At 34.4% G+C, this 18,801-nt stretch overlaps 1 protein-coding gene across 5 annotated transcripts in view; it reads right to left on the bottom strand.

The window, feature by feature from the left end:
* The window catches only part of COL24A1 (collagen type XXIV alpha 1 chain), a 387,148-nt gene that overhangs the window by 341,937 nt on the left and 26,410 nt on the right, over positions 1–18,801 (bottom strand). For all 5 annotated transcript variants that reach the window (XM_038541487.1, XM_038541490.1, XM_038541491.1 and 2 more), the window contains exons 5-6: positions 11,768–11,821; positions 9,058–9,111 (exon numbers count right to left, since the gene is read on the bottom strand). In XM_038541487.1, coding sequence (XP_038397415.1) covers positions 9,058–9,111; positions 11,768–11,821 — 108 coding nt within the window. The remainder of the gene's footprint in view (positions 1–9,057; positions 9,112–11,767; positions 11,822–18,801) is intronic.

Here is an 18,801-nt window from a genome sequence, read left to right as displayed (position 1 = left end):
ATCAAACTGACAACTTCCTTATACCATACACAAAAATAAAATCAAAATGGATTAAAGAGCTAAATATGAGACCTGAAACCATAAAAATTCTAGAAAAGAGCACAGGCAGTAATTTCTCTGACATGCGCCATAGCAGTATTTTTCTAGATATGTTCCCTGAGACAAGGGAAACAAAAGTAAAATTGCACTATCGAGACTACAGCAAAAGGAAAGTCTGCACAGCAAAGGAAATAATCAACAAAACTAAACAATAGCCTACTGAATGGGAGAAAATATTTGCAAATGACATAATCTGATAAATGGTTAGTATCCAAAATATACGAAGAATTTAAAAACTCAACATTCAGAAACCAAATAACCCAATTAAAAAATGGGCAAAAGACATGAACAGAAATTTCTCCAAAGCAGACATATAGATGGCTAACTAACACATGAAAAGATGCTCAACATCACTCATCATCAGGAAAAGGCAAATCAAAACTACAATGAGATTTCATCTCTCACCTGTCAAAACAGCTAAAATTGAAAACACAATTAAGTTTTAGCAAGGATGTGGAGAAAAAAGAACCCTCACACACTGTTGGGAACACAAACTGCTGCGGCCACTCTGGAAAACAGTATGGAGGCTCCTCAAAAAGTTAAAAATATAACTACTCTATGATCCAGTAATTACACTGTAACACATTTACACCCAAATCACAGAAACATTAATTCAAAAAGATATATGCACTCTGATGTTTACCGAAGCATTATTTACAATAGCCAAATTATGGAGGCAGCCCAAGTGTCCATTGATAGATGAATAGATTAAGATGTAGTGTGTATGTATGTGAGTGTATATATATATTATATATAATGGAATATTATTCAGTCATAAAATAGAATGAAATCTTGCCATTTGCAACAACGTGGATGGAGGTATAGTGCTAAGCAAAATAAGTCAGTCAGAGAAAGACAAATACCATATCATCCCACTCATATGAGGAATTTAAGGATGAAAACAAATGAGTAACAGAAGAAAAGAGAAACAAAGCAAGAATTAGAACAAACTAATAGCTACCAATGGGAGGTAGGTAGGAGGATTAAAGAGAGAAATTAAAGAGTGCATTTCTCATGATGAGCACTATGTAATATATAGTATTGTATATTATGTAACATAATATATTACTATATATTAATATATAGTATTGTGTAATACAATTTTATAAGTAATATGTAGAATTATTGAATATACAGAATCATTATATTATACACTTGAAATTAATATAATACTGTTTGTTAACTATGCTGGAATTAAAATTAGAAGTTTAATAAACAAACAAAAATACATAAATCTTTTAAAGTACACATGGAATATTCATCAAGATAGACCACTTGTTGGTCATCAAACTGCCGCAATACATTTTAAAATATTGAACTCTTCCATTGAGCACTCTCTAACCACAGTGGAATTAAATAAGAAACTAATAACATTAAGATAACTAGAAAAACTTTTAAGAGATGGAAATTAAACAAAACAATATATTCTAAATGATCCATGAGTCAAAGAAACATACATTTCAATCTGAATGGTATGAAAATGCAACATATCAAATTTTGTGGGATGAAATTTTATCAGTCCTTAGAGGAAAATTTATAGCTCTAAAATGCTTATATTAGAAGAGAGATTTAAAAAACGAAATACTAAATAATTCATAGGGGAAAAAAAAGCCAAAAGTTACCTCTTTGAAAATATTAATGGAAATGAATTCTTGATTTCTGCCCAGACAAAAACAAAACAAAATAAGCTCAACAAACAAATAAAAACCTGACATCATGTTCCTCCTCATTCTAATAGACAATAAATAGCTCCCACAATACCAGTATTCCACTGCTTAAGACATAGATTATCTTTGACTCTGCTCTCTTATGTATGCCTGCTCTCATATGTATCTTACATATGCCACATATGTAATTCATCAGCAAATCATACTGACTGTACCTCAAAATGTGTATGATCACTTCACACCACCTGCACTGTTTACACTCTACCCCATGCCATCATCACCAATGACGTGGACTTGGGTAGACCAGTGAAGTAGTCTCCAAACTGGTGTCCCTATTTCCACCTTTTCCCTATCCTACTCTATTCTCCACATGAAACCAGAACCATCCTCCTACAAAATAAACTGGATGATAACATTTATCTACCTAGGGTTTTTTGTGAGCTTATTGGTGGGCTGTTTTAATCTGATTAACCCTCCATGTGCCTGTCACCCACTGGGTTTTTGTCACCTACCTATCACATGGGAAAGGGTGGAGGGCTCCTTCCAGGGTAGTGTAAAATCCTTTTAAGGTTGGTTTCCTGGGGAGATGGGGAGGTGGGGGCACTTTCCCTGCCAGCCTTTCTTGTGCCTATCCTTCATTAATGTCAGCAAAAAAGACAATGCGCACTTAGACATTAACCTGATAGGTAGGCAGATACACGACCAACGCCCTGATTGGCTCAACTCAGCACACCCTGATTGCTTAAGACAGTTCTGCTAAAGAGCTCATAAAAACCTCTAAACTTAGAAACTCTCAGGGCAACCCTCTCCAATCCCCTCCCTCTCCGGGAGCTTTGTACTATTGCTCAATAAACTTTGCTTTGCTGGCCACCACTCTTTGTCTACTTCTCTATCCTCAAAGCAACTGTGACCCAAGAACAGCTGGCACTAAAGGTGAGAAATCTGCATCACGAGGTCCTACATAATCTGGCTCTGGCTATCTCTCTGACCTATCTTCTAGGATTTATCTCAAAGACTGTCAAGCAGCCTCCTGCCTCAAGGCCTTTGGATTTACTGGGTTATTTTTGTAGTTTTTCAACCCTTTCCTCATCAGGATTGCAAAAATGGTAATTTTAAATTCTAACATGCTTTCCTCATTTCCTAGCTTTTTCTATAAAGAGAAACTACCCTTCATCAAGTATTCGGTTGTCCTGAGGTTACATTCTATAAAAAAGCAAGATAATTTTATAAGAAAACTTTTATTCTTTCCCCTTACTTTTTCTTCTATTTATCTTTTTTTCAAAATAATGATATATTGTGGCATAATAAAAATATATATTTAGTCTTTGTTCCTGGGTTCTGGCACAGAGCTCCTAAAACCCTTGGAATTTCCTGAGTCATACAAGTGTCTTTTGTTATTCATAACAATACCCTTTGACCACATCTGAGCTTATGCTAATGAGGTGACTCAGGGTGGTGCCCATAGATAGCTTCAGGATGGAGGCTAGTCACCAGAAAGGCAAACAAGTGGCTAGAGGGTGGGAATTCAGGAGCAGGGGGTAGGGTGAGAGATTGAGCTACACAAATTTTTGAACAAAGAGATTCCAAGAGCTTCCAGGTTGGTGAACAGAACACACTGATGTGCCAGGAAAGTGGCATTACCTGGAGAGGGCATGGAAGTTCTAAGCCCCTCACCTTCCATACCTTGCCCCATATGCTTCTCTTCCATTTAGCTCTTCTTGAGTTGTATTTTTTATAATAAACTGGGAAACTTGAAACTGGGAAACTTGTTTTCCTGAGTTTGTGAGCTGTCCTAAGGCAGTACCAAACCTGAGGGAGTGGGAGGTTGTGGGAACCCCTGAATTGGTTGTCAGCCAGACAGAAATATGAGTAGTCTGGACAACTCCTCTGTGGCTGGCATCTCAAGTGCAGACTGTCCTGAGGGACTGAGCCCTTAAATCTGTGGGTCTGACACTAACTCAGAGTTGAATACACAGTTGGTGTGTGAGGATTTGATAATTTCAGAGATGTAATTCCTTAGTATTTTCTAAAGGTGACCAGTGAAAGTTTGTCTGTCTGTATTTAGCATCATTATAACTCATGTATTTAGAGATACTTGATGTGAGTCAATCCACTGAACTTATTATCCTTAATTATGTTCAAACCACATCGCTCTTTGGCTGGTAGAAGTCTTTCAAATTGGCCCTGGAATCCTTCTGACACGACTCTAATTGTCTTTGATACCCAGAAGGAAACATTTTTAATACATTTAAGTCATATTTTAGCTGAAATCACAAGCACAGAATCAAAGGAAAGGACCATGTTATTTTGTCTCGTCCTTTAGAAGATGGTCCCTGTGTTGACCAGAATAACAGAGGTAACGTTGTCTTCAGCATTTTAACATACTTTATATTTTCAAAATGCTGGACTGAACATTTTTCATAGCAATTTGATTCAGCAAAAATTCTTAAAATGGGTCAGCATCTATGCTCAATACATTTATTTATTCCCATATAAGGAAAATGGGACTTCTAGTTTAGAAGACATGGGGACATAGGGTCAAAACCAAGAATAGAAATAGCACTAAGATTATTCTCTGGGATTCGATATTATTGTTAATAACATTTGATTTAATATTACTAATGGGACATTGTTATTGCAGTTTGTTAAGGTTAGACGATTTATATAACTGGATTAAACATGGATTTTTTGTTTTATTGGCAAAGATTTTTTTATCTAATTTAATTTTAAAGCATTTTTTATTTGAGTATAGTTGACACACAATGTTACATTAGTTTCAGATGTACAGTATGATTCAACATCTTTATACATCATGCCATGATTACCACAAGTGTAACTACCATCTGTCACCATACAATGTTATTATAATATCACTGACTGTATTCCCTATGTTGTGCCTTTTATTCACATGACTTATTCATTCCATTACTGGAAGTCTGTATCTCCTACTCCCCTTCACCTATTTTGCCCATCTCCCTTCCCTTTGGCAACCATCAGTTTGTTCTCTGTATTTATTTGTCTAATTCTGCTTTTCGTTTACTCTTTTTTTTTTTTTTTAAGATTCCACATGTGAGTGAAATCATATGGTATTTGTCTTTCTCAATAACTGGATTAAATTTGAAGGAACTATTGGCCTTGACTAAAGTAATATAAACTGTGAATGTTTATGGGAAGGTTTTAAGTTTCCTTTAAGAAGTGTTTTTGAGAAAGAAACTATCTTTACCACAAATAGATTGCCTGGACTAGAATTATAAATATATGGTAGTCTGAAGATATAGACTCTGCATTCATGACTCATATTTAAAGATCTACTGCATAATTAATCATGTTTAATTAATAGTAATAAAAATATCCATCAGCCTGCAAATAAAGTTCATTAAATATAGGAATATGATAAACTGTGAACCCAGATGGCATTTGCTGACAAGAAAAAAAAAAGCTATTCTCTCTAGTAAATAAGAAGTGGAATTTACTTTCTTGTAATTCTTTTAGAAGGACATTATTTCTACCATTAGTTTCTTGATTTCAGCTAATGATTTTAGTTAATGAGCTCAATAGTCTTCAATTGGCATCATATTAGTCTTACTTATGCTGAAAAAAATGGTGATGTAGCCACTAAAATTTCATGTGGCACTTCATCCTATTATTTAACAAATTAACATAGTTCTCAGGACTAGAGATCAGTTTCACTCTTCATGCAGTTTATCTTCATATGTTGTTGTAAGTATCCACAGAATAAGCTAGAACGTTGGAATAGACATGTTTTGTTACCATTGCTAAATGAATTCATAGTCTTTCAATTCCATTAGGTTATCCCACCCCACCCTTCCTCCTTCAGATCATATTTTATAAATTAATTACTATTTTGAGAGATAACCTGGTATTAGGAAGAGAGCAAGACAGATTAAACTCTGATTATAACTCTACCAGTTATAAATTGTTACTTTAGTTCAGTACTTAGCTCTCTATGTCTGTTTTCTTCTGTGCAAAGCAGAAGGTAATAAACCCTACTCTGAATAGTGCTCTTAATTGAAATGAATCTGAATGAGATACCAGACATAAAATTATTATCAGATATTAGAAGCTTAATAAGTATTAGTCCTCCATCCCTTATGATATCAGTGCCTTGTTACTAATATTAACTCAGCTTTTTGGTTCAGTTTTACATTTACTCAATAGTACCCAACACATACTGGGCACTGGGTTAGACACAAATGCAAAAATGAGTAAATTCTGGCCCTTGCATGCAAACAACTAAGAGTCTATTAAACCAACACATAAGTGAGAACTCATTTATCTGAAGAGAGATGAGAACTGCCCAGATCACTTTACATTTCCTGTCCTTTATGATAAATACTAATTTTATTGTAAAAGCAAAACAGAAAACAAAATGGATTAGTTTTACATCAATCTAGAATATTTTAGCAAAATAAGCTTTATTCTTATAAATTTTTCAATCACCTTATACATAGAACATACTTATACACTGTCTTAAGGTATTTTCATTCATAAGATTCATATAAGATTTTTGTTTTATTTACCAAATAAGAAGAGTGGTATTTTTAGCAAGTCACATTTCTAATTTGCCTAGTTGCCTTGTAAGTAGCTCCTTCAAGAAAAGAAAAACATTTCTTAAGTGTCACCTATATATAAGCATTACCAGATGCTTTATGTGCTTTAAATCATTTAACTTATATAAGGTACCTTTTGGTTCTAACGATTTTTATAAAGTGCATTAATCCAAATATGTTTGTATAGAGAGTTCATTATGCATTGCATTTTCTATTTCAGTTAAATCTTTTTAAACGTCAATTGCCTTAATTTGCTCTTTCCATAGATTCAGATAACCTCCTTTTGAAGTAGATTATTTCTTTTGCAAGAAACAAGATGACTTTTTATATAATTTTCTTAGAAACCAACAATTCTACCTCTGCTATTCTTGATAAATAATAACTGAGAAAAAACATTTGGGATTGCCTTTATACTTTAAAATTTCTTAATTAGAAGAAATCTTTATTCCTTAAAGGAAAATAAATCCTATGATTATATGTCAAAATTTATTGTCAAGACAGCATGCTCCACATTTTTTGCATTATCCTGAAAAAAAATTATAGGAGGACTATAAAGTTTGACTGTTCTATTGATCTTGGTTAATCTAAAATGCATGGTAAATATCTAGGAAAATTTTTAGTAAAACCACACCCTACAAGTTTATTGGATGCATTTAAGATACAGTGGTAATTTTTAACATCTGTCACAAATAAAACCTAGGAATAAATTTAATCAAGGAGGTGAAAGACTTGTATTCTGAAAACTATAAGACATGAACAAAAGAAATTGAAGACACAAATAAATGTAAGATATTCTGTGCTAATGGAATGAAAGAATTAATATTATTAAAATGTCCATATTACCCAAGCAATCTACAGACTCAATGCAATCACTACCAAAATTCCAATGGCACATTTCACAAAGATAGAACAAATAATCCTCAAATTTGTATGTAACCAAAGCAATCTTAGGAGAACAACAAAGCTGGAGCATTATGCTCCCTGATTTCAAACTATATTATAAAGCTATAATAATGAAAACAATATGTTACTAACATAAAAAGAGTCACATTGATCAATGGAACAGAATAAGGAGCCCAGAAATAAATCCATTCATATACAGCTGATTAGCTTACAAAAGTTAATCAAAAGGCAAAAATATACAATGGGGAAAGGACAGATTCTTTAATAAATGGTGTTGGGAAAACTGGACAGCCATATGCAAAAGAATGAAATTAGACTATTCTCTTATACTATACACAAAATAAACTCAAAATGAATTAAAGACTTTAAGACCTGAAACCATAAAACTCCAAGGAGAAAACATAGGCAGTAAGCTCCTTGACGTCATTCTTGGCAATGCTATTTTTAGATCTGACTCCAAAAGTGAAGGCAACAAAAGCAAAAATAAACAAGTGTGAATATATCAATTGAAAAGATTCAGCAAAGAAAATCATCATAAAAGTGAAAAAGCAACCTACTGAATTAGAGAAAATATTTCCAAATTATATATCCAAATTCAACAGTTCAACATTAAAACAAAACAATACAATTGATTAAAAAAAGGCAGAAGAGCTGATTAGGCATTTATTCTAAGATGATATACAGATGGCAAACAGGCACATGAAAAACTACTCTATCACTAGTCATTAGGGAAATGGAAATCAAGACCACAATGACTTATCACTTCATACCTGTTGGAATGGCTATTATCAAAAAGACAAGAAATAACTAGTGTTGTTGAAGACATGGAGAACAGGGAACCCACATGCACTGTTGGAAGGAATGTAAATTGGTATAGCTACTGTGGAAAACAGTATGGAGTTTTGTCAAAAAATTTTTTAAAACTTCCAGTTATAAGATAAATGAGTTAATAAGGAGATAAAAAATACAGGGAATATAGTCAATAATATAAAATAAAAAGTGAATATAGTCAATAATATAAAATAAAAAGTGAATAGAGCTACCATATGATCAATCCAACAAATCAAAAAAAAAAAAAAAAACTACTAATTCATCAAGATATATGCACCCCTGTGCTGTGGTTCATTGCAGCATTATTTACAATAGCCAAGATATGAAAAGAACCTAAATGTCCATCAATGAATGAATGGATAAAGATGTGGTATAAATACACACACACATGCACAATAGAATACTGCTGAGCCATAAAAATGAAATCTTGCCATTTCTGACAACATGGATGGACCTTAAGGGCATTATGCTAAGTGAAATAAGCCAGAAAGAGGAAGACAAATGTATATGTATCAAACATATCATACATACGTATGATCTTACTTACATGTGGAATCTAAAAAGCAAAACAGGTGAACAAATAAAACAAAATTTATGCATTCAGAGAACAGAGTGGTGGTTATGGGAGCCTCTAAAGGAAGGGGTACACACTTGCAGTTGTGAAATAAATAGGTCATGGCGATGTGATGTGTGGCATGGTGATTACAGTCAATGGTACTGCATGCATATTTGAAGGTTGCCAGGAAAGTGGATCATGAAACAAATTTTCATCATAAGAAAAAATTTTTTGTAACTTTTTATGATGATACATGGAGGCTGGACTTATTGTGGTGATCATTTTTAGTATGTACAAGTGTCAAATCATTGTGTTATATCCTTGAAATAGTTTTAATGTTTATGTTCATTATATCTCAATTTAAAAAAAATTAAGGACCTTCTTTAATAATGTCAGGAAAATAATGTGATACTCACTAGTCATCACTCACCTTTGGACCTGGCAATCCAGGTAACCCAGGATTTCCATGTGGCCCCGGTATGCCCTGCAAATAGTAAAAATGTCATATCACTCTTAGAACAGATCTAGATACAAATAACAGGTAGTATTTGTTGTAACATTCAAACAAATATCACACAGCATAATTTCATTAAAATGAATGCTATCTTTTTTTTTCATAAAATTATATATCTTTTCCTAGATGTTGGATATTTTACTCTTGGAAAAGAAAGCTACGCTAATTATTAAAAAGGACTAGATTTTCTGTATTTTGATTCAAAACACTGCCTTGAGATGCTTACCTCTTTTAGTTTTCACCCCTATCTCCAGCCATGTTGCATAGTGCTACTTCTAAAAGCTGTGCAGAATAAGAAGTCTAAAAATAACAAAGTGCAAATGTTTAATCTTCTGTCAACATGCCTTAACCCTTTCTGCACTTGGGTTTTTGCTTATGCCATTATATATGCCTTAAAGACTTACTTTATTTCACTTTGCCCCCCCTACTACTGCCCAAATCATTTTTCAAGTGTCAACTAAGATCCCACCTCATTTTTAAATCCTAGCTACACCATCATAAAGTGGTTTCTCTTTCCTACTAACTTCCATAGAAATTCCTACATGTAAAGTTCATTTGCAATTAATTGTTTGTTGCTTTAGGATATTTCTTACACTGTTCTTTTTTTTTTTTTTTCTTATTTTTTTTTCTTATACTGTTCTAACCTGTTATTTAAATATTTTATTGCTATTTTAACTCTCTTACAATATGTGCCATTTAGTGCTAGGATTGAAATTTTTTTGAAAAGGGATCGTTTTTCATATCACCAGGATAGCACTTGGAACATATGAGATACCCAGTAAATATCTGTCAATAACTGCTTTATTTACCAATTATTCATAGATTAACTGTTTTAATGCTTTCTGTTTCTTATTACCGATCCTCATAACAATCCTTCAAGGTGGTTATTTTAACTCCCATTTACAAATGAAGAAACTTAAGCTTACAGAAAACAGCAAGTAGAGGAACTATGATTCAATTCCAGAAGGCCTTCCAGGTCTCCAGACCCCTATATTCATTTGGGTTTGGTACCCACTTCTGAGCTCTTTAGCCATACCTCTAGCCTAACACACAACATATAGTTAATAATTACTTATTTTTCTGTCTTTTCCATTCTGAATTAATAGAGCATTGTGTTTCAAAAAGGAGAGGGGCATTAGCAAAAGCAATACTGGAAGTAGAACTAGCAACATTAAAACTAAGGGAACAAGATTAGATATTATGACATATGTCCTTTGTAACTTAAAAAAAATAAATTAAAAAAAATAGATGGAAAATTTTATGAGGATTTACAATGAGTTACTGATGAGATGTTGGACAAGGGCATAAATGCTTATTTTACGAAGTTCAATAGTGCAACCGTGAGCTAGGACAATAACTTTAGAAAAAATTAATATCAGTGAAAGTATGAGGTCTTTTTTTTAAGGATAATTTGCTGGTTGTCCCCAAATGAGATAAAATCTAGTGAGAGAAAAAATGTGAAGTTGCCAGTTTTACTTTAAAGAACGCAAAGGAGACAAAATTAGGAACACAGGTGTAATATTTAGCCTTGAGAAGAGGAATACCATTTCTTTCCTAAAGGATTGAATAAATAAACTTAAAAAAAGATAGAAACTAGAGAAGGAAACGTCTGTATCATGGGAATAGATGGAGACTCAAACGTTGAAGGTCATGCTGTGCAAAAACAGAATCAGTAGTGGAAAGGGAGTGGAATTAGCACAAAGAGAGATCCAGTCCCACAGAAAAGTAGGATCCAGACAGGAACTGGGAGCATGGAAGTGGTCTGCCAGCTATGGAAGAGTGAGCACACTGATGAGAGGCTCTGAAAGGAACATGATAGGTCATCAAGTATAGAGAAATAAACCAAACACTAAACCACTACAGCCAGTGAGCGTTCATCTGAGGCTTCATACCAAGAAGACTTTGTTGTGAATATGAACGACTCACAGTAATATTTCAGGATGATTTCTCATCGTATTGTTTGCATGATAGATAAAAATCAGGATAGAAAGAAAGGGGATCGTACAAGGCATGTGCATTTGTCTTTATAACACACAGTCCCAATCTTTTTTCTGGCTCTTTGAAGAACTTCTGTTAGTAAAAGTCCACATTTATTTTCTTAAGTTTGAAAGAAATAAATTTTAACACAGCAGTAAATCTTTTGTTGGACCTGCGTAATGTGAGAAACTACTGCTGATCCTTAAGGCAGCTTTTTCCTCAGGACAATTATTTTTCTAGTCAGTAGCTCCAGGATTTTCCACTATTTAATCCAGGAATGTACTATTTTAAGGCAGCCCACTCCTCTTCATTTCCCAAAGCAAATGAACCCCACCTTGAACTATCAACTACCGATGAGATCACTTTATAACTAAGAATAATGTTACAAGTAGCACCGAAAGAGGCACTAATCTACAAATTTGATAATCCTTCTTGGGCATGTTCACAGAGAATGCTCTGGCTGGGTGTTTACACTCAAATAAACAAGCTGCACATGTTCCTGAGTTTCTCTTGAATTGGCAAAGGTAGGGCTAAGTCTGAAGACCCAGGCAGGTTTCCAAAGGAAGTACATACTGTACAATCCTAGGAAAACCATACCACAAAGTTACTGATTCTAACAGCAAGTGGGACATGGAGCCCATTTACTTACCCGTGGACCTCTCTTTCCGGATGGACCTGGGATACCTGCTGGACCCGGTGGACCCTTGGAAAACAATTGCCAAGATGTCAAGCAGCATAATAGATGCATCTTTTCTCACAAGTCTCATTAAGATTCCCATACTAGGGCTTTTTTGCAGTCCCCAGTTCCTAGCTGATGGCGATTTTACAGTAACATGAATCCCACTCACCCTAATCAGCAGGGGTGAGAGTTGAAACTCAAGTGTCCTCTTTAATCTGGCCAGAAATGGCAGCAGGAAGTCTGTGACTTATGGTTACAGCCTCTGTATCTGGTTTTTACGGGGACCATAACTAGTAGTTTTGTGGGTAATTTTTACCTAACTTTACTTTTACTACTGAAGGCGGAATTCAATTTAGGGTTTGGAGACCAACAACTGCAGGTTTTTTTTTCAGACACATTTCAAAAGACTTGCCCTGAAAAATTAAAGCAGTGACCATAGTATGTTCTTTAAAAGACTTACAGCCAGAATCTGTGTAATGTGTTAAAACCCTCATGAGATCCTTCTAGTATACTCAGTAATAAATCTGCCTTACACCGAATATAGCATACCAGGAGGTCAGTTATAGACTTAAATGGTTTGCAAAACAAAGTATGAAAGCAAAAGTTGATCCGTGTTTAAAGTGTTCTGAGTTCTTTAAATGTTATTCATTAAATACATCGAATAAGATATTGGAAACTACTACTTTACCTCCTCATGTAATACTTTGTCATCTTTTTTCACTTACTTTAACAATCGGCTAGGGGCAGAATAAATATTCATTCGGGACATGGTTAACACATTCATTCATTCATCTTTCATTCATTTTATTGTTACTGAGCACTCTGCTGACATGGAATGATTCTTGGTGTCTCTAGAGCATACACATATTCCATTTTACAAATATCCATTAAATATTGCTTTAAGAATAGTATGAACATTGAAATTAGACGTATCAAAGTTAAAGTACCACTCCTATCATTAACAAGCAGCATACTTAATGAGCCTCCTTTTTAGCCTCATTTTTCTCATTTCTCAATCTTGCTATTAACTACTTTTTGAAAAATTCTTCCTTTATTTAAGTTATGATCATTTTGAAGTTTCATACTGTTCTTTTTATATTCCAAACTGTCCACTTTCCTTTAATTGTATTTTTCCTTCTCCTATTCCCTAACTTAATAAAAACCTTTCATGTACTTCCTAATATTGAGAGATAAGTACTATATCTATTCAACCTCCGACTGAGGGCATTCTCCTTCCTGAGTTGTTTTCAAATATTTTAACAGCTAGTATTTTACTACTAGTGTCCACCAAAGATTGACTTCCACTTATTTTTTTAAAAAATTGAAATTCTTTTCACAGTTCTGGTTGTTGTTAAAATCAGAAGTTAACAGCTATTGACTTGAAGTCCCAAAAATAAGAAGATTAGAAAACTAAAATCGAATGTCCAGTTTGGTTTATTGCCCTATCGCACTACATTACAACAAAAGAAACACCATTCCTTTCACATTGAAAAGGTAATTAATATTAGGTACTGGGGAAGAAAGAAAGTATATTTTATGTCATGATTAAAATATTTAAGTTCTTTAATAAGCACTAAATAAAAATCAATTTTAGCTTTCTACACAATTTTGCATTTTCGAATCTTTGAGAACAGATTATTAATAGGGATTTCTAGAAAACAGGGAAGTAAATTGATTTTATATGCCATGTCTTGTTTGAGGAGAATAAGTTATTTTCTGTAAATAAAGTTAAGTACTAAAAATGGCCCTTTAACTTTGAGATTATTGATTATTAAGAGAAAGTATAATTCAATGAAAAGAGCAATAGTTTTGCAATTGTCCAATCTAGATTCAAATCATTACTCAATCATTTACTAGCTAAATGACTTTGGATAAATCAGTTACTCTTTTTAAGCCAAGTTCCTCATCTTTAAAATAAATTATAAAAATAAGTTATGATTATTTTTAATTTTTATAATCATTTCTAATGATTATAAAAATCTACCTTTCAGAGTTATTGTGAACATTAAAGATACTAGATAGAAAAAAACCTATCACTATGGCTGATATATAGTAGTTGACCAGTAAACTGTAATGAATTTTTTATTTTTATTTAATTAATTAATTTATTTTTTTTAATTTATTTATTTTTAAGATTTTACTTATTTATTCATGAGAGACAGAGGCAGAGACACGGGCAGAGGGAGAAGCAGGCTCCATGCAGGGAGCCCAACATGGGACTTGATCCTGGGTCTCCAGGATCACACCCTGGGCTGAAGGCAGTGCTAAACCACTGAGCTACCAGGGCTGCCCCATAATGAATTTTTTAAAGGTGTATATGGGACACATCAACTACTCAATTAATGTTAGTTATAATATAATTACTAGGGTAATTACTATTATTACTAGTATATAAGTATATATATTAAGGCAAATATATTTACTAGACTATAACTTCTAAAAGATAGGAATGCCTAGCTAATTAATCTTAGAAGTCCTGTGTCTAAAATTCCTTTTTTCATTCATTCATTCATTCATTCATTCATTCATTCAATAAACATTAGTAAGCATCAAGCCCTCCTGGAGCTTACAGTCCAGATAAAAAGACACATGTTAACAGATAAGTACATAATTATACATTTTACTTAGTGATAATGAGGGAAAAGCAAGCAACAGAGAGATTCACATAGTTAGTGCACCTCATTTATTTGTGATGTCAAAAGAATTCTCTGAGGAAGTGCTAAGTTAGGCCAAAAAGACAAATAAGAGAAAAGAAGAGAAAATAAAATTCCAGAAAATTGGAAGAAATGAATGAGGGTATGAGTAAAACAAAACAAACCAAAGAAGAAGCATAGTCTTAGTGAGAAATTAAAAAGAAAACTCAGTGAGAATAAAGGGAAGTGGAACAAAATGAAGTTGCAGAAGTAAGAAGGAGCCAAATCATGTACACCTACATAGGTTATAATAAAAAGTCTTTCATTTATTATAAGTGCTTTATTCTTTTGCCGCTTAAGAATTTAAGCAGCTAAAAGATGTGAGGTGATTTGTGTTTTCAAAAAGATCACTAGAGAATTTTCATAAAACATGGCAGAATGAGAACATTTTTTAAACTTCTCTCCCTCCCTCAAAACCCACTGAAAACAACAAAAAGCACCAAAAGAAAAAACATCATTTCCAACAAAACAGGGATAGGACCACAACCACAAACCACAAAATATGAACATTATCTTCCAAATACTGAGAAACGGTGGTGTAAGGAAAGATGTTGAGAGATGACCGAAAACCAAAAACCTCCTCAGACCTCAAAACTTGGACAGGCTACAGTTATCTAAAAGCATATCAATCTTGAGAGTTCATTCCAAAAATCCTTTGATTACAACGATGAGGTTTAAGGGAATGAGAAAGCCATAGCCAATATGATTAATGGCCCAATGAAGACCCAGCTCCAAACAGCCCAGAGTAAGGAAGGTAGAGCTAAAAAGGAAGAACCCATCATTTTTATGACCTGCAACCAAAGATCCTATCCTCAGGAGATTTCTGGTGGTGAAAGAGGATAAAAGACAGGAGCATAAATCATCATATTGGCTCTTAAGGAGCCTGTGAAATAAAGAGCTTCATAATAAATTATACATGAAAATAAGAGAAGATCTGTCTCCAAGCAGAGGACAAAATAAATACGGTAAGATGGTGTTTAAAGGTAGCAACTTAAATTTGACACTGTGTGTCACTCCACCTAACTTTCCTTTGCCTCTCCCTATACTATCCCAAAACAAATAGTGGCCCAGTTAGAGTTGTTTTTATTTTTTAAATGGCTAATAACCAGAAAGAAACCAGCAGGTGACTTATACATACATATCAAGGAGGGACGGGGGAAAGTATGAGGACAGAAACATAAATTTAAAATAAATGAAAATTATTCATCAGAGGAGGGACACCTGGGTGGCCCAGTGGTTGAGCCTCTGCCTTCAGCTCAGGACATGATCCCAGAGTTCTGGGATTGAGTCCTGCATTGGGCTCCTGCATAGAGCCTGCTTCTCCTCCCTCTGCCTGTGTCTCTGCCTCTCTCTGTGTGTCTCTCACGAATAAATAAATCTTTTTAAAAAATTATTTATCAGAGGAGGAATTACTCCATGCAACAGAGAAAAAGTTCAGTCATATAGATGCAAAGAATTTCAAGATGCCATTTTTCTATAAAAAGAGAACTCAAGGGGTGCCTGGGTGGCTTAGTTGGCTAGGTGGCTGCCTTTGGCTTGGGTCATGATCCCAGGGCCCTGGGATCAAGCCCCATGTCAGGCTCCCTGCTTAGCAGGGATGGGGGTGGGGGGGGTCTGCTTCTCCCTTTCTCTCTACCCATCCCCCCTGCTCATGCTCTCTCTCAAATACATATACAGTTTTTAAAAAGAGAGAGAGAGAGAGAACTCAAAGAAGAGTTACAAAAAATAAAAGTAACAATGAAGGGTAATGAAATGTGAACCAGAAGAGTTCAAGAAAGATATGAAAAGAGCAAAAAAGAAACCATTATAGGCGAAAACCATGTCAAATACAATTGAAAAATCAATAAAGGAATGTGAGTGCAGAATAACTGAATTCACACAAAATGAAATAGACAAAAGAGCAATTACACATAGACATACTTGTAGAGATTATATCTGATATCACAAAGGACATCCAACATATGTTTGTTGAGGAGCCTGAAGAAGAACACGGGAAAAAAAGAAAAGAAAAATATTTGAGGATATAAGGGAAGATGTTTCTATAATGAAATAAAAATAATCTTCATATCAAAGGAGTACCAGAAAAAAAAAAAAAAACCTGATACAGACTTCAATAGGCTTAATGAACTTGAGAGATGATGAAGGAACTGCACAGGTATAAGGTGGAAAAAATCATCACCGCAAGTAGGAGAAATCAGGCTGGCCTCAGAGACTTCACATAGTAACATCTACTTCAAGAAGTGAAGCAACAATCCCTGCAAAGTTCATCATTTCATCACCATTCATACTTTCATTAGATTTTTTTAAAATCTACCTTTAGTCTTCTACCCTATGTTTCAGTTGGACTGTGAAGTTCAACAGCAGCTTTCATTAGAAGAACCCATTTCCTCCACTGTTCAGTCCTCACCCTTTTTGACTTCTATGTAGCTTTTGGAACTACTGATCAATTTCTTCTCAAAACTCTTCATGGGCTTTTGTCACAGTACACTATACTCTTCTCTCCCATCTGACCATTCATTCACTTTTCTGCTTTTTGTCTGCCATAATCCCAAAGCAAACATTCCCCCATGATTTGCTTCTTCACTTATGCCAAACTCCTTTCTTTGAAAATTATCCAACCCTATAGCTTTAACTATAATATTAATAGGAAGAGTCCCAAATCTTTATCTCTATCTTGATCTCTCTTTCGCACTTCAGCTTCTTCAATGTTTCCAACAGCTGAATTTCCAACAGAATTATCAATGTTCTAACTTAGTTTCCACTCCTAAAATTGACTTCCTCTCTTAATTATTGATTTTAGTAAAGGTATTACCATTCTCTCAATCCGCAGACTTAAAACTTCAGTTGTCTTTGATTCTCTTCCTTTCTGCTTGGTTCCTAGGCCTAATTAATTTCCTAGTTCTACCAAATCTTTCTTCAAAATATCTCTTAAATCCTACCTTTCCTCTTCATTTCCACTGCTATCATCCTAGATTAGTTAGTCCTAGCCCTTGTAACATCAAGATGATAGCAGGGGGATGCCTGGGTGGCTCAGCGGTTGAACCTTTGGCTCAGGTTGTGATCCTGGGGTCCTGGAATTGAGTCCCACATCAAGCTTCTTGTGGGGAGCCTGCTCCTCCCTCTGCCTAGGTCTCTGCCTCTCTCTCTCACTCTGTGTCACTCATAAATAAATAAAATCTTAAAAAAAAAAAAAAAAAGATGATAGCAGAAACTTCTTGTCTGTGCTGGGCACTAACAGACTGACTTACCTATTAGTATCTGTTCAGAAACCTACAAAATTCCCCGTAAGAACAAAATAAAATTATAACTATCAGTTTGACAATTAAAACTCTCCACGACCTGACAACATCTAGCTTGGGTCTTATATCTGTCCAATATTATTCAATCTAACATCATGAAAGAGTTTGAGCTTTAGAGGCAGAAAACCTGAATTCAAACCCTGGGGTTCCATCGTTTATTAGCAATGTGGTTATGAGCAAGTAAATTAACTTTTCTAGGCTTCTGTTTCTTCACTTGAAAGATGAAGATAATAATACCAACCTCACTGAGTTAATTTAAGATAAGGTAATGAATGTAAAGGGCATGGTACAGCATCTGTCACAAAGTAAAAACTCAATAGATGATAGCTGTTATGCCACTTTTCCTATATAAAAAATAGACCAGTTCCTTCCCCCTATCAAAATCTATGCATTCTTTGAGGCTTAAGTTACAACTTTGTTCACAAGAACTTATTCTGAACAACTCAGCCTTAAGTGATCTTACATAGGGATCTCCTCAGAAAATATTTCTCTCAGGCACCTGGTTCAGTGGGTTAAGCATCTGCCTTCAGCTCAGGTCATGATCTCAGGGTCCTGGGATTGAGCCCCGTGTCAGGCTCCCTGCTCAGAAGGGAGTCAACTTCTCCCTCTGTCCCTCCTTCTGTTTGTGTAAGTTGTAATAAATAAATAAAATCTTTTTAAAAAAGAAAATATATCTGTTATGAACATTTGTACCCCATACACTTGGTTTGTAAGCTCCTTTTGATCCATGACTGTGTTACACATACTTTGTGTTCCTGCTTTGCCCATAGCAGAAACTAAGTAAATATCCGTTAAATATTATTGGTCCATTTACCAACGTTGAAATGACTATTTGGGGATTTATAGAAGAACATAATACTCATCTCATCATATGGACTTTTTCTGAAGAAAGTAAATGGCTTCATAACTATTTGTTTAATATGACCTGCCCAGTAGCTCACTTTTATTTTTAATATGTTAATAATTAATTGCTACAGTGGAAAAGACTTTATTTCTCTATAATAATATATTA

This window comes from Canis lupus, chromosome 6 (assembly GCF_011100685.1).
Source record: "Canis lupus familiaris isolate Mischka breed German Shepherd chromosome 6, alternate assembly UU_Cfam_GSD_1.0, whole genome shotgun sequence".
Classification (NCBI taxonomy): domain Eukaryota; kingdom Metazoa; phylum Chordata; class Mammalia; order Carnivora; family Canidae; genus Canis; species Canis lupus.
Note: the sequence above shows the minus strand (reverse complement) of the source record. Positions and strands in the feature narration are given on the sequence as shown.